The 14,064-nt window shown below is 38.9% G+C and overlaps 1 protein-coding gene across 2 annotated transcripts in view; it reads left to right on the top strand.

Moving 5' to 3' along the window:
* The window catches only part of LOC139632018 (neprilysin-like), a 30,533-nt gene extending 16,469 nt beyond the window's left edge, over positions 1–14,064 (top strand). For both annotated transcript variants that reach the window (XM_071496733.1, XM_071496734.1), the window contains exons 5-23: positions 1,038–1,118; positions 1,538–1,633; positions 1,725–1,843; positions 2,021–2,089; positions 2,668–2,802; positions 3,412–3,513; positions 3,623–3,759; positions 3,946–4,039; positions 5,168–5,296; positions 7,956–8,054; positions 8,162–8,239; positions 8,460–8,563; positions 8,910–8,968; positions 9,083–9,202; positions 9,635–9,768; positions 10,214–10,279; positions 11,126–11,221; positions 11,463–11,539; positions 11,683–14,064. In XM_071496733.1, coding sequence (XP_071352834.1) covers positions 1,038–1,118; positions 1,538–1,633; positions 1,725–1,843; positions 2,021–2,089; positions 2,668–2,802; positions 3,412–3,513; positions 3,623–3,759; positions 3,946–4,039; positions 5,168–5,296; positions 7,956–8,054; positions 8,162–8,239; positions 8,460–8,563; positions 8,910–8,968; positions 9,083–9,202; positions 9,635–9,768; positions 10,214–10,279; positions 11,126–11,221; positions 11,463–11,539; positions 11,683–11,782 — 1,895 coding nt within the window. In that variant the 3' untranslated portion in view covers positions 11,783–14,064. The remainder of the gene's footprint in view (positions 1–1,037; positions 1,119–1,537; positions 1,634–1,724; positions 1,844–2,020; positions 2,090–2,667; positions 2,803–3,411; positions 3,514–3,622; positions 3,760–3,945; positions 4,040–5,167; positions 5,297–7,955; positions 8,055–8,161; positions 8,240–8,459; positions 8,564–8,909; positions 8,969–9,082; positions 9,203–9,634; positions 9,769–10,213; positions 10,280–11,125; positions 11,222–11,462; positions 11,540–11,682) is intronic.

Here is a 14,064-nt window from a genome sequence, read left to right as displayed (position 1 = left end):
TGCTCTTTCACCAGTGACCGAAACCTAATCAGTACGAGGGTAAGAGTTTGCATTCGCGCAGCCCTAAACACTGTGTCAGCCACTACCAGTTACAAGCTAACAAACCAGATAAACAAAATACTATGATTACCATTCTGAAATGTCTTCTTGCTGCCGATTTTGGTTCACAACAAACGCTTCACCCCTCAACAAACTCCTGAGTCAGGGTCTGACTGAGGCTAAAACATACAGCTTAGTCTCTCGGATGTTTCCTTCGATAACCATCTTCTTGATACACACAGCTCTTTCACCTGTCAAAATAGTGCAGGTGGTGGGCCTCATCCAGAATTTCTCAGGAAGTAAGTGTAGATGTGCCCCCAGCCCCAGCCCCAGTTTTTTTTTTTTTTTTTTGTGGTTAAACCATGTTGAACAAAACATTAATCATATCATTTTTTTCATAGTATTTTTTACAATTTAAAACATATCTGGAGAGGAATTTTAAGTGTTGGCTGGTTCTGTGACTATATATAAACTTAACAGCTGTCATCTGAAAAAGTAAAAATTCTTCATTAGCTGTTCAGGTAGCTATTGCACATATTATGAAAAAATATACTTAAATTGAAAATAATTGACTTCATCAGCCTCATAGGATTTGTTTGTGTTTGTTGTGAATAACTTTGAAACTGAAGCTGAGAATATGAGCTTTTTTTTCCCTTTAAACGCACTCATAACATGTTTTCTTTCTTTGAATAATGCCATATTGTCTGTTTTGTCAGTGGTTGCTATGAACTGCCTCAGTTTGAGGCTATCACTTTTTTTCACTATTTTTTTGCTGGCACCTTCTGATGCAGGGACAGTCAACATGCCTTAATTAAAATGATTAAATGCATCTGGGCGACAGCTGGATTCTATTTTGAATCCACCAAACTCTGAAAAACACAGTATATTGCACCTGAGGTTATTTACACCTCTTCCTGTTTCCCCTCCCTTCTTACCACACATACGCTCATGCCTCCTTTATCTTTCTGTCTTTGTCTGTTTCTCTGCTCTGTTTGTAGGTGTCCTTGAAAAAACTGTGGAGGGGGAAGCTGCTGCTCTCATCAAGGCAAAGACCCTTTACAAGTCCTGTACCAATGAGAGTGAGTCAGCAGATTTCAAGACAGACTATTCCTTTCTGTAACTTATTGTCCTAAAGTGAACGTTTTGCTTATTGTCATCAAAAGTTGTGCCTAATTGAGTTTGTTGTGTTGTCAAACTAGTATAACATTTCTAATGTAAATATAAAATATGAATTAGTCTCTTACAGCATTACATTATGCAAATAAGTGCATTCCTCCGAAATCATTTTAGTTTGAAGTCTCATCAGTAAACACTTACAATGAGCTCAAATTTGCATAGGTTAATTATGCTTAATGACAAGTACAATATATGAATAATAATGAAAAAAATGTTTTCTTTTCTTTTTCTTTAATACTTTTCTGAATTTTAGTTTTTAGAAAATGAATCATACATTATTAAAAACTGATTTTTGCTTGTTTGTATCTACACTGCCTTTAAGGTTTAATTGAGCTCAGAGGAGGGGCCCCTTTGCTCGACATGCTGCCTGATGTGTTTGAGTGGCCCATAGCTGTGGACAACTGGGAAACCAACTATGGTAGAGTATTCTTTTTCACTGTCACACACAGCAGATGTCATTCTCGTGCGTCTCTTTCTTTCTCACGTCCCCTTCCTTCTCCATTCTTCAGGTAAAACATGGAGGTTGGAAGACGTCATTGCTAAGCTGAATGAGAAATATGGAACTCAGCTCTTGGTTAACTTTTTTGTCGGCACAGATGACCGTGACTCCAATTCACACATCATTCATGTAGGTGTGCAACTGCAGCTAGAAATCCCTAATCTCTCCCTCTGGTTCATACACCCACATTCATACAGATGCCCACACGTCATATCCTTCCAACTTGAAAATAAACTCCCACCAGTTTCTTCAAATCGGACTCCTCTGGCTTACAAAAATAAATGTGTGTTTTCTTGTCTTTTCCAGTTTGACCAGCAAACAAGCCTTGGCCTCTTGTCCAGAGATTACTATGCCTGCACTGGACCCTATGCAGAGGTAGGCACATGCACACACAGTTGTATTTTAATTAAGGCTTTCAACTGATGCACAATGAAAACATCTCCATGTGTTCATTTGGACCGCTGCCACTTGGTCTTTGTTACATGTCCCCTAGAGTTCATGCTGGGAAACACGATACCCAACAAATGACGAGGGTATCTGCTTAAACATCAGCACCTGAACTTTATGTGTGTTTGTATGCTTACATGTGATTGCGAGCATGTGTGTATAGGATAAATAAAAATGTTCTCTGAGGCAGTAAGTGATGATTAAAATCAACGAGGCAAGACAGAACAGATTTGGTTGTGTTTCAATCCATACCAGATGTGTGTGATTGGAGCAGACATCCTCTGCTCTGGTTTTACTTTACAATTTACCATATACCCTTGATTGATATGCAGAAGGCAGCACTTAAAAGCACATGGCTTGAGCTGAGTGTATGTGTGCGTATCTGTATCTAAGTGCTGTCACCTCTGGTTTTTGGTTACTGGCTAAATTCGAACAAGTGAAATCTTTTCCTTCCTGTTAAAGTAAAGTCAAAATGCAAATATCATAAATGAGTGTGTGTTTGGCAGGCGTGTCGGGCCTATGAGCAGTTCATGATTGACCTGGCTAAGCTGATCCGCACTGACCGGAGACTGGCCATCAATGAAACCCACATCAGAGAGGAAGTGACACGAGTTATGGACCTCGAGAGGGACATCGCCAACGTAAGCCTGCATTCACACTTTTCCCAGCAGAAGCCTAAATAGCTTGTGCTATCTGAGAACTTCCTCTAGCCTCTAGAAAAGTGCCCTTTTGTTCGTTGAAAAATTAGTAAAAGGAGACCTTGTTTTCCAGCAGCACTGCATACCTTATCTTCTATCTCAGCTTCAAACAGCAGGAGGATTTTGTGAGCAAACCACTTTTGACAGTATGACCTTCCACTGGTGCATTTGTAGCCCAAACCTCTCTCCTCTCTGTGTGTTTTTGGCTCCAGTCTGGTGCAGCTGCTGTGTAAAACAAGCTGTTAACTAGCCCGATCCCTACACAACAATTTCTCTCAGACATCAACAGGTTTCCACACTCTACATTTGTCATTCTGTGCTGCCCTGTTCTGCTCACTGCCATGCTTCACTTCGCCTCCACTCAGCTGCTGGCTTTTACAAGGCAGTCACACTGTTCGAGCTCTGACATTTACAGACCTGAAGCCTTGTGGGACTCCAAATATGTTTTCTGCTGCTGGACCTGCACTGCATGTGTACACGTGTCAGAAAACTGAAGGGTTGTTTTCTGACAGCATTCTTGATTTTCAACCTCTCTGACTTGTGCTCTCCAAGGCTACTGATACTCCAGAGGACCGTAACAATCCAGTGTTGCTTTATAACAAGATGGAACTGGGCGATCTTAACGCCAACTTTACCCTTGAGGTTGAATCACAGGTAAAAATAAACTCTTTGTGTGTCAGAGTTTGCTGGCTCTTTTTCACCTTCCTTTCTCTTCCTAATATTTTTGCTCCTCTTTGTCTGTGCTTTCGGACTCATCCTGAAGGTGTTTGACTGGAGTTACTTCACAGCTAAGATAATGGATACGGTCAACATCAGCATACCTGACACAGAGAAGGTCATAAACTACTCCCCCAACTATTACAGAAGACTCAACCTTATCTTGGCCAGATACACCAAGAGGTGTGTGTGTGTGTTTGTATGTGTTTCTGGTTCTGTTTGTGTATGATGACCTGTTTGTGTTGAGTGTGTGTTTGTGGGGGTGGAAGCATACAGCATGCAATGAAAACAGCAGCTCACCCATTACTGATATCTCGTAGCTTTGTGTGAGTAAGAAGCCTTCTTTGAAGATCATTCCTCTCGTCACAGGGATCTGCAGAACTACATGGTGTGGCGTTTTGCTATGAACATGGTGGTGGGCCTGAGCAGAGCTTACAGGGACACCAGGAAAGCCTTTCGCAAGGTACAGCACCAGGATCCTGACACTGCACATGTTAGAGCCAACTAATACTGAATGTTAGAGGTGGATACAAATATAAAAATTTGAGCATCATTGTTTTATTCATTAGTTATTTATTTTTTTACAAAAATAAATGTGTTTGATGAAGTAAATTGTTAGCAAGGTAGGCATTGAGCAAGACCTTTTATAGTTAAACAAGAGTCTACAGCCATGCTAGTGGCTCTTTGAGCTAAATGCTAATGTTAGCAGGCATAATGTTTGTCATGTTCACCATCCTAATGTAACATGTCAGCATGTTAACATTTGCTAATTAGCACCAAACACAAAGTGCAGCTGAAGCGGATGGGAAGGTCACAAGGTCTGCGGGTATTTTGAACCAAAGTAGTGGGCAAAGTCAAACCTTGACCTGATGATGGCGCTAGATGAAAAGTTAAGGGATCACCTAAGTTACTACAAATCACTCTGTGCGGAACATAAATGTCTGTACATATGGTCTGTATTTAAAATTTAATGACAATTTATCCAGTAGTCATCCAACTCAAAAACAAAATGTCCACTTCATTGAGACACAAAAAGGCATCAAGGTATCACCGAAGTCTGTAGGAGGAATCATCTTGGGACCATGAATGCCTGCACAAAAATCCATGGCAATCCATCCAGTAGTTGAGATATTTCAATCTGGACCAGTGTGGCAGACCAACAAAACTATATTGCTATTGCTAGAGCCATGATGCTAGCATAAAAATAAACTTGTGAATTAAACTTGGGAATTGCCTTGGCGAAAAAAATCTATGTAGACTGTTTCTAAATTATTCTATATTGCAGTTTCATGCTGCTTACAGCATCAGCCAATGCACATGACAATACCAAGGTGTCAATCAGACTCTAATAAACACTGTTGTCCAACTAAGATCCATTCATATTCTTTCTCGCCACTTCTAACTCTTTCTAATCCTAGCCCTCTTCCTAATTTAATAATTTCCCTTCTGCCCTATTTCTTATATTCCTGAGTGTAATGGCGATGCATAATGAAGATGCAAATAAAGAATTGTCATGAGACTCTTTAAACAACATGCTGAATTGTTTATCTTGCATCTCTAATTGATCTGTGCCTCGTTACTTTCCCTGCAGGCTCTGTCTGGTACAACGTCAGAGGCAGCCGTGTGGCGACAGTGTGCACTTTACGTCAACAACAACATGGACAATGCTGTTGGACGACTGTATGTGCAGGAGGCTTTCTCTGAAAAGAGCAAAGAACTGGTCAGTAGAGGTCGGATTATACTTTATATTATTAGAATAGATAAGACAGAATGTAGAATAAAAAGCTGATGCAGATTTAATCAAGAGGAATTCCTTTATTAGACAGAATACATTCTGTGTAAGAGATGATATAATCTTACTCTTTTATTGACAGTTGGAGCTGGTACTGAATCAGAAATGAATCTGCAGGGCACATGCTCTCACAAAGTCTGTGTGAAAGTGTTTATGTATTCAGTTATTCATACATGCAGTTTGACAACATGTGTTTCAGGCACATCCCACTGGGTGTATTTTTGTCTCTTACTCACCTATGTTTTTGTCACCTTTGTGTCTCCACCACAGTACTGTATTTATTTTTTGCTTGCACCCATTGAAAGCAGCTGAACAAGGTGTCCTTGTTATCATGCCCACACCACCTACACTGTAAATCTCATCTCTGTGCGCATGTGTATGTGTGCGCGCACCCTGGAACATGACTGTGTGTACGTGAGTCAGATTGTGTGTGTGAGACTGTGTACATCTGTCACACTGCTGAGTGTCTCACACACTTTAAATCTCTGTCATTTTCTGCAACGTTGCCCACTTTAGCATGTGGCTCTCACATTGCACGTTTTGTTAATGTGTCTGTGTGTGTGTTTGTGCATGTGAAATACAAATACATGGCCATGCAGACATGTATGTAAATGTGCAGAGCCGACCTGCGTCCGGCTCACATGCTGCACCCCTCACATACCAACCCTCATTCAGCCACAAAGATATATTTTAATATGGTCATTAGTGAACTGTAACTAAGTGCATTAAGAGAAATATTGCACTTGAGTATACTTCAGCATTTCCATTTTATGCTAATGTATCGAAAAAGACAAAAAGAGGCAAAAACTGTGCCTTTTCTCTTTACTACAGTTATTTGAAAACTGTTAGAACTAGTTACTTTACTGATAGAGGTTTCACATACATACAGTAATATATGATTAATTTATAAAATATGGTTGTTGTTGTTTGGACTAAATTACCCAACAGTAAAATAATTATTTAATATTAGCTCCACCTTGAAGCTACAACAACAAAATGCTTCTTACACATTGGCGGACTGGTCAAAAAAATAAAAAATAAAATACAATACAGAAATTCAAACATATATTTTAATGATAACAACTCTCTAGTTTCTCATTTTAGAGATCTTAAAGTAAAGGACCTGGGTACTTTTTTAAACCATTAGATACAATGCAAATTATCAGTTAAACACAGACCATTATAAAATTCTTGAATATAATGCAGACAGTGATTTAAAATGGACATTACTTTGTTTATTATGTAGAGACTGATTGAATGATTAAACTGATTAAATCAAATTGAATAGCAGTGGATTAGTATCCGCAATGGGGATTCCTTACATTTCTAAAGCATACTTTTATGAAACATACTATTAAGTGGGCTTACCGTCGCATATAAACCCTGCATTTAACCCATGTAATAGGATTTTACATGTAAACTGCTGGTTTGTGGCGAACCACAGCTTGTTATCCGAGTGGTCATGCAGTATGTTAGTGAGGGGTCTGCTGATGTGATGAGACACTGGAATGCCTCTGTCAGTTCACTGTGGTCTCAGAGCACAACTTTGGTAAGCAGGATCTGGAGAGTTGACCTGCTCTGTCATTGTAGTTTTTAATTTTTCCCCTTCCTATTTTGCTTTCATTCCTTTATTGGTTCATGAACTTTTTTTGTGGACAATCATGTTTTTGTTTCATTTGCGGACAAAAAAACTTTTATTGTCCATAGACCATGGTACAGTGTTATGCCATCTCTAGTGGCGTCAGTCAGTCTGTCTCGGCACATTCTTGTAAGTACTGTAACTTGAGAGCAATACATTATAGAAATATTAAACTTACACCACAGGTTCCCACAGAAAACAGAGCTTTTGATGTGGACTTTGGAGCACCTTGCTGTGTGAATTTGCATATAAAAAGAAAATCTCATCATCATGAGACTACTACAGTTCCGCCAGTTATGTGAATACCAGTATGCTGACATAGAAATGTTTGTTCAGTTGCACCCATTTATCTACTAATGAGAATAGCATAACATCAGCTGTAGAGAATTTTAATACAACAAAATGAGACTTTTGTAAATATGTAGGTATAGCCTTTTTTATACTACACTTTCAGTTGTTATTCTTAATCACCAAATATGATGTATTTCTGGTTGTTAACTACCTCCTTTTTATTTAAAACACGAAAATAGACATATTAATCAAACATATTATTCGTGTACTGGTAATATTACCCAAGCTCATCAGACTCCTACGCAGAGGGACTGTAAACCTTAGTGCTTCTACATTGATATGTGACTATGTAATGATGAGGCCTAATCTGGGGAAGTGTATTTTTATGACTTTGTTGCACAATGTGTTGCAAGATTGTTTTGTGTGCTTCTCACTGGATCCTTTCTGCAGACCTTATGAAAAAAACAACTCCCACACAATGGACGATTTGCACTGACTGACAGTTAGAGGTTTTTTCATCATACGTATTTGATTGTGATAGTGATATATTTTGTGATTGTTGTCTCTTTCTCTCTTTGTGTGGACTTTGTGTCTTTGTGTGTGTGTGTGTGTGTGTGTGTGTGTGTGTGTGTGTGTGTCTGTGTGCATGTGCACCAGATGGAAGAGATGATTAAAGATATTCGGGAAGTGTTCATTAGTAACCTTGATGACCTGACCTGGATGGATGCAGAAACCAAGAAAGCGGCTGAGGAGAAGGTATTGGTTATAATCAACTGTCTGTTGTATTGTGTTGTATTCTGCTCTTTAGAAGATGTGATGACTAAGGTGTTTATTTGTCAAATTTTCTCTTTTACTTTCTGTAGGCCCGAGCTATTCGGGAACGGATCGGCTATTCTGACAACATCATGGATGATGAATACCTTAACAATGAGTACAAAGATGTGAGTGTCTGAAAAGATGTGATTGTGAATTTCTTTTCCTTTTTTCACTGAATTAATGTAACAGAATACAGTGTGGATTCATTGTAGCTGCATATCAGTTCTGTGAAAACATCAGTGCATTCTTTGCTTTTATGAGTTTTGCTGGAGAATATATGACCGGGTGTTGATAGCTCTAATCACAGCTAATCCTCTTGCCTCTCTTGCCGTGTGTTGGTGTTAGCTGAGCTACAATGCAGAGGAGTACTTTGAAAACATCCTACAGAACCTGGAGTATGTGCAGAAGAAACGCCTGCGGAAACTCAGAGTTAAAGTCAACAAAGAGGAGTAAGATTCCCCCATGGGGGCAGAATTAAATCAATGCTCAGCATGCAGGCAGATGTGTAGCAATTTAAAGTTACAATGTGAAGTATTTAAATAGCTGAGAATAAATGTCTTATTCACTTATGGTAATTTGTGGTGTGACACATAATCATGCATTTTGCACAGTGCATTCACTTCCACCCACACAAACTCCTACTCACATATAGAGTTCAGCCTTTCACTAAGCACAGCAGGAATGCTAATATTAGCCTGGTTATTATTAACCACAGGTTAAATTTAATATCTTTCATCAAATTTGAACTGTGCTGCACTATATCTCTCCTCACTGCGCCATTCTTTAATTCTCCAGGTGGGTTACTGGAGCTGCTGTTGTCAACGCCTTCTACTCATCCAGCAAAAACCAAATAGGTGCACATACAAACACATTCATTTTCAAATGAACAGTACATGCAATTATTCGACATTATTCAACATTTTGTAAAAACCAACGACTTTAGTTTTTTGGTTTTTCCCTGTTGTCAGTGTTCCCTGCAGGTATCCTCCAGCCCCCTTTCTTCAGCAAAGGCCAGACTAAGTCTCTCAATTACGGTGGCATCGGCATGGTAATCGGTCATGAGATCACACATGGCTTTGATGACAATGGTATGATTTTTCCACACTGTTGCTTTCTTTTCCTCCCAGAGGCAGATTACTTTGGTCTTTGGATAGAAATATTTTCCTTTCTGTAACTGGTACCACTTCAGAAAAAAAGTGTTTTGAAATGCCTTTTCTGCATGTTGCCTCAAATCATTTTTTCACTGCATTCCTTCTCAGTGGGTTATATGAAGTCATTATGGTCAATTTCAAAGATGTCAGGATTCTTTTATACTGATAACCATATCTGCAAGCCACCCAGAAACACAATGGAAATGAATGAAATGGAATCGAAACGTGTAATTGACATCACACGTAGCATTTGAGTGCTGTCTCAGATAATAAGATAATTGGCGTTTGAGCCCAGAGATGCATCACAATTTTTTTCTTGTTGATCAAATCCAGCCAGCTGAATCTCTATTAATCTGGCCTCTTTTTTAGGCCGTAACTATGATAAGGATGGTGACCTGAAGGACTGGTGGACACCAGACTCCACTCAGAGGTTCCTGGAGCTGTCAAAGTGCATTGTCGATCAGTATGGCAACTTCTCTTGGGATCTGGCCAATGGACTTAATGTATGTCATGGTAGAAGGTCACAATCTCTCTCCTTCTTTCCTCGTTTTTCAAAGTTTTTTTTTATTGAATTTTCTCAAATATCCCAAACCTTGCTTTTTGTCTCATTTCTTTTTCTTTTTTTTTCTTTTATTAACTTTCCTGTCATCATTGCCAGCCTATTTCTCAGTTTTCTATCTTTTTCTCAGTTTTGCAGCCTCATTGCTTCTCTGCTTCAGGTGTCTTTAATATTTTGTGTTGACATATCTATTCCTCTCCCTGTCTTTGTCCCTTCTCCTCTGTCCTATTGCTTTGAACAATGCTTCTTTTATCCCATGGGAAAATTATTTCTTGTATCTGAAGAGTGATTTTTGTGATTTGTTGAAATACATAGGAAAAATTACAGCCCCCCTCTGTCCTTTCTCCCAAACAATCTTTGTGTTCTCTTTTCTTATATCCCCTCTCTAGCTAAATGGTAATAACACCCTTGGGGAAAACATTGCTGACAATGGAGGGATACGGCAAGCATATCAGGTAATGAGTCTCAATACAAAGGAGGAAACTCGGTTTAAGAGCTTTACAGCTGAGAGAGGAGGGGATTTGGTTGTGATTTGTTATTGTGGTTTGCTTGCTAACATTAAAAGACATGTCATTTTGCCAGGTCACTGCCTGGCTCATTAGCTATTGTAAACTCAACAGTGAAGGACATGATGTTGCCACTTATTTCATCAATTTTAACCAGAGGCGAACAGTGAAAGGCATTCACAGATTGCAATACAAGATAACAAATGTTACTATTCTACAAATATTTCTTTTAAAATATATTTTCATGTTCAATTTTGTTGCTCTTTTGATGCCAAGCAGAGATTTGATTTCCTTTTCAAACATGGAATATAGTGTACCTGTGTAATTTAAGTTTCATGCAGAACAGGAAATGTGACATTGTAACTTTTTCTGCCCATAAACACAGAAGTGACATGAATTGCAACAACTTTATATTTGATGCAATAAATTCAGAGTTGACCAGACTGTTTCCAAAACATCACAGATGTATTTTTAGCATACGTGTGATTCACACGGCCCAACAAACAGCCCAACTCATAAAATCTCACACTGCATCGGAATTTTAACCCAGTCAGATGCTGTATGAAAGGTTTACAGGCAGTGTCCCCAGAAATAAGTCATTTTGATGAAGAAAAGAGCAGAAGTCAGTTTATTTAAAATTAACATGCCTGGGTTTTCGCTAGGAGGAACATAAAGTACATTTACTAATTGGAACATCCATATTAAATTAGCAGAACTACAATATCAAATGCTTATTTGGTTAGATTTGTATTATCTGTAAAAAAAAATAACATTAGTCTTGTGTCATTACTGTAGGCTTACAGGAACTATGTGAAGGAGCATGGAGAAGAGCCACCACTGCCTGGCATTGACCTTTCCCACAATCAACTGTTCTTCCTAAACTTTGCTCAGGTACAGGATGGACAGTAATTGAGACAGAATTGATGCATAGATGGCTGAAAGGAAGGATGGATAAATGGAAACCCATGTATGTGCAGTACATTCTAATCTCTGTCTTTTCAACTCTGGAAGACTAGATGGTTGGGTTGAGAGCTAAATGGATGGATGGATGAATGATTTGTTAGACGGATGGATGAATGAACCGGAAATAGTAGACGATATTGGAAGTAATCCTAATCCCTGTCTCTTCCAGGTGTGGTGTGGAACGCACAGACCAGAGCAAGCTGTTAATTCCATTAAAGTAGATGTACACAGTCCGGGGAAATTCAGGTAAATTCAAACCTCCTTTACATCAGTCAGCCATGTGCTCTGAGCAAAGGACAGGAAACAAATTACAGCTAGCATTTTAAAACCTTGACAAATTGAAAATTTCATTTCAAGTAACTTTAACCTGTTCTCTGTATGTGCCACAGGGTACTGGGCTCCCTTCAGAATTTCCCAGAATTTGCCAAAGCATTCAACTGCAACAAGAGCAGCTACATGGTCCCTGACAACATCTGCCGTGTGTGGTGATCCACAGACCTCTAGGATGGGGACTGGTCTCATATGGGTCATCCCTGTCCCCCCTACAGTACCTCTCCCCTCTGACTGCTGGAGCACTCGTGGGTGGCTACAGGGAAGTGACAGTTCCCCTTGGCTCCTTACTGAATGGACCAGGGCTGGTGGACTGACACTGCAGTATGCACTTCCTCCGAGGACAGCAGCGGACTGTACCCTCACGGACAGACGGAGAACTGTCTCACTGTAGTTCATTCAATCAGCCTGATTATTCCGCTACTCACTGGATACAATCACTCCTTGTGTTTTTATTTTTCTCTCCATTTTCATCTGGTTTTACTCATCATTTGTGAGTCTGCCAATGTGTATGTGAGTGTGTCTATGAGTGTGTTTCAGTCAAAATACTGTACAAATAGTTGGCAAGAGAGGGGCAGACAGACAAATATGCTTAAACCCACTGGTATATGACTACACCACACACCCACTCACACTCACACACATGTAACAGGGCTGAACCACTGTACTGTATGTGGGACTGAGCTGTATTTCTCTCATAAAACCTCAGCTGGTTTCAGCCTTTATTTACACGCTGATACAACATACTCGTATTGTACTCTTTGTTAATACATAGAACTAGATTAGGTAAATTATTACAGAAAATCAGAATTTATTTTGTTGAATAGACGAGTAAGTAGTTAATCGTGATCACATATTATACAATAATATTCTATATTTAATGTTAATGACTAAACTGCAGTTGACAGGCGGCTGCTGTTCATTAGCAGTATTAGCAGTCAAATAAACCAAAATGAAGTTTTTGCCTTTAAGATGACAGTTGGTCATGAATCGTTGAGCTGACAATCGACAGACACCAGATCCTTTTTCTACATTCAATGAGCCTCCTGTGTGTTTCTGTGTGGATGGATGTCTATATGTGTTTTCCAGTCTTCGTAAGTCATTACGATTGCTGCCTCTTGCTTGTCAAGCAAATTGGTATGCCTTACATCATCTATTGTGCTACTGTTTGAGACCGTGTCTGTATATCCACAGGAGAACAAAGAATAAGTATCCAAATGTATCATTAAATGAATAATTTATCTTTTTCATAAATATGGTTGTTTGCTTTCTTGCCAAGAGTAAGATGAGAAGACCTATACTCTCTACAGCCAGCAGCCAGCTACCTTAGCTTAGCTTAAAGACTGGAAACAGCTAACCTGGCTGTGTCCAAAGGGAAAAAAAATCCTCCCATCACCTCTAAAGTTCGCTAATTAACAACTTAGATCCTGTTTGTTTAATCAGTGCAAAACCCAAAGTGTAAAAACACATTCATCTCTGCTGGGTGCCTGGCAACCTAACAGTGATGAAGACTTCAGGACTTGGAGTCTTTACACTTATATCTTTCAATGGATTAAAAAAATAAAACATAATGTGTTGATTCATGAGTTTTGAACGTGCTGTGTTGCTGGGTAGATTTTTTTTTTACCCTTAGGACAGAGCCAGGCTGTTTCCCCTGTTTTTCAGGGTAAGATAACCTTCTCCTGGCTGTAACTTTATATTTAGTATATATGAGAGTGGTAATCTAAACAAGCTCTCCACAAGTAAGTGCAGAAGTCTATTTCACAAAACATTGAACTATTTCTTTAAGAAAGGTGTAGTGATCTCTTGGTTAGATCTTGGTTTAATCTCATTTTACTCATCTTTTTGTTTAATTATTCTTTTACACACTGAAGCAAAAGTCAGTTGACACATGATGATGTAATTAAGCTGTTTGTCTCAGCCATTGGAAACTCTTCGCTGGAGCCTAAAGAACTTTTCAAAAGTGCATGCATTTTTCTGAATGCAGACGGTTGTAGGTTGTATGAAATCAGTGGATTCCTATTCAACATTTTGTATGGTTTTATTTTCTATGTTAAACTGTATCTGAGGCTGTGATACAAGGTGGTTAATTGTGGAAAAAAAATGCCTTTGCCTTTTTATATAGAAATTAGTGCAATGAATGATGTGTCATGATCATTTAGACCACTTCTTTAGACTATATACAAAACTTGATGTTCAGCCTTTATACAGTATATTGTTGTTCCCCTTTTGTTTTGTTCCCAGTGTTGTTTGTGCGAGCTTTGTGTCTCTCTGTCACTCACTCCCTCAGGCTTTCTTTCTTTCTGCCTCTCTCTCACACACTCCACCTGTAGAAAGACAGATATACCTCAGTTGCCTGTATTTAGATACTTTATAATAATGACTGATAATCATCTTGAGGAGCATTTTTGTTTTCTTTCAAAATAAATCTTTAAATAACA

Source organism: Trachinotus anak, unplaced genomic scaffold (assembly GCF_046630095.1).
Source record: "Trachinotus anak isolate AG129_WGS33_773 ecotype Australia unplaced genomic scaffold, CSIRO_AGI_Tana_v1 ptg000014l, whole genome shotgun sequence".
In the NCBI taxonomy this organism is placed as follows: domain Eukaryota; kingdom Metazoa; phylum Chordata; class Actinopteri; order Carangiformes; family Carangidae; genus Trachinotus; species Trachinotus anak.
This window is presented reverse-complemented; position numbering and strand designations above follow the sequence as displayed.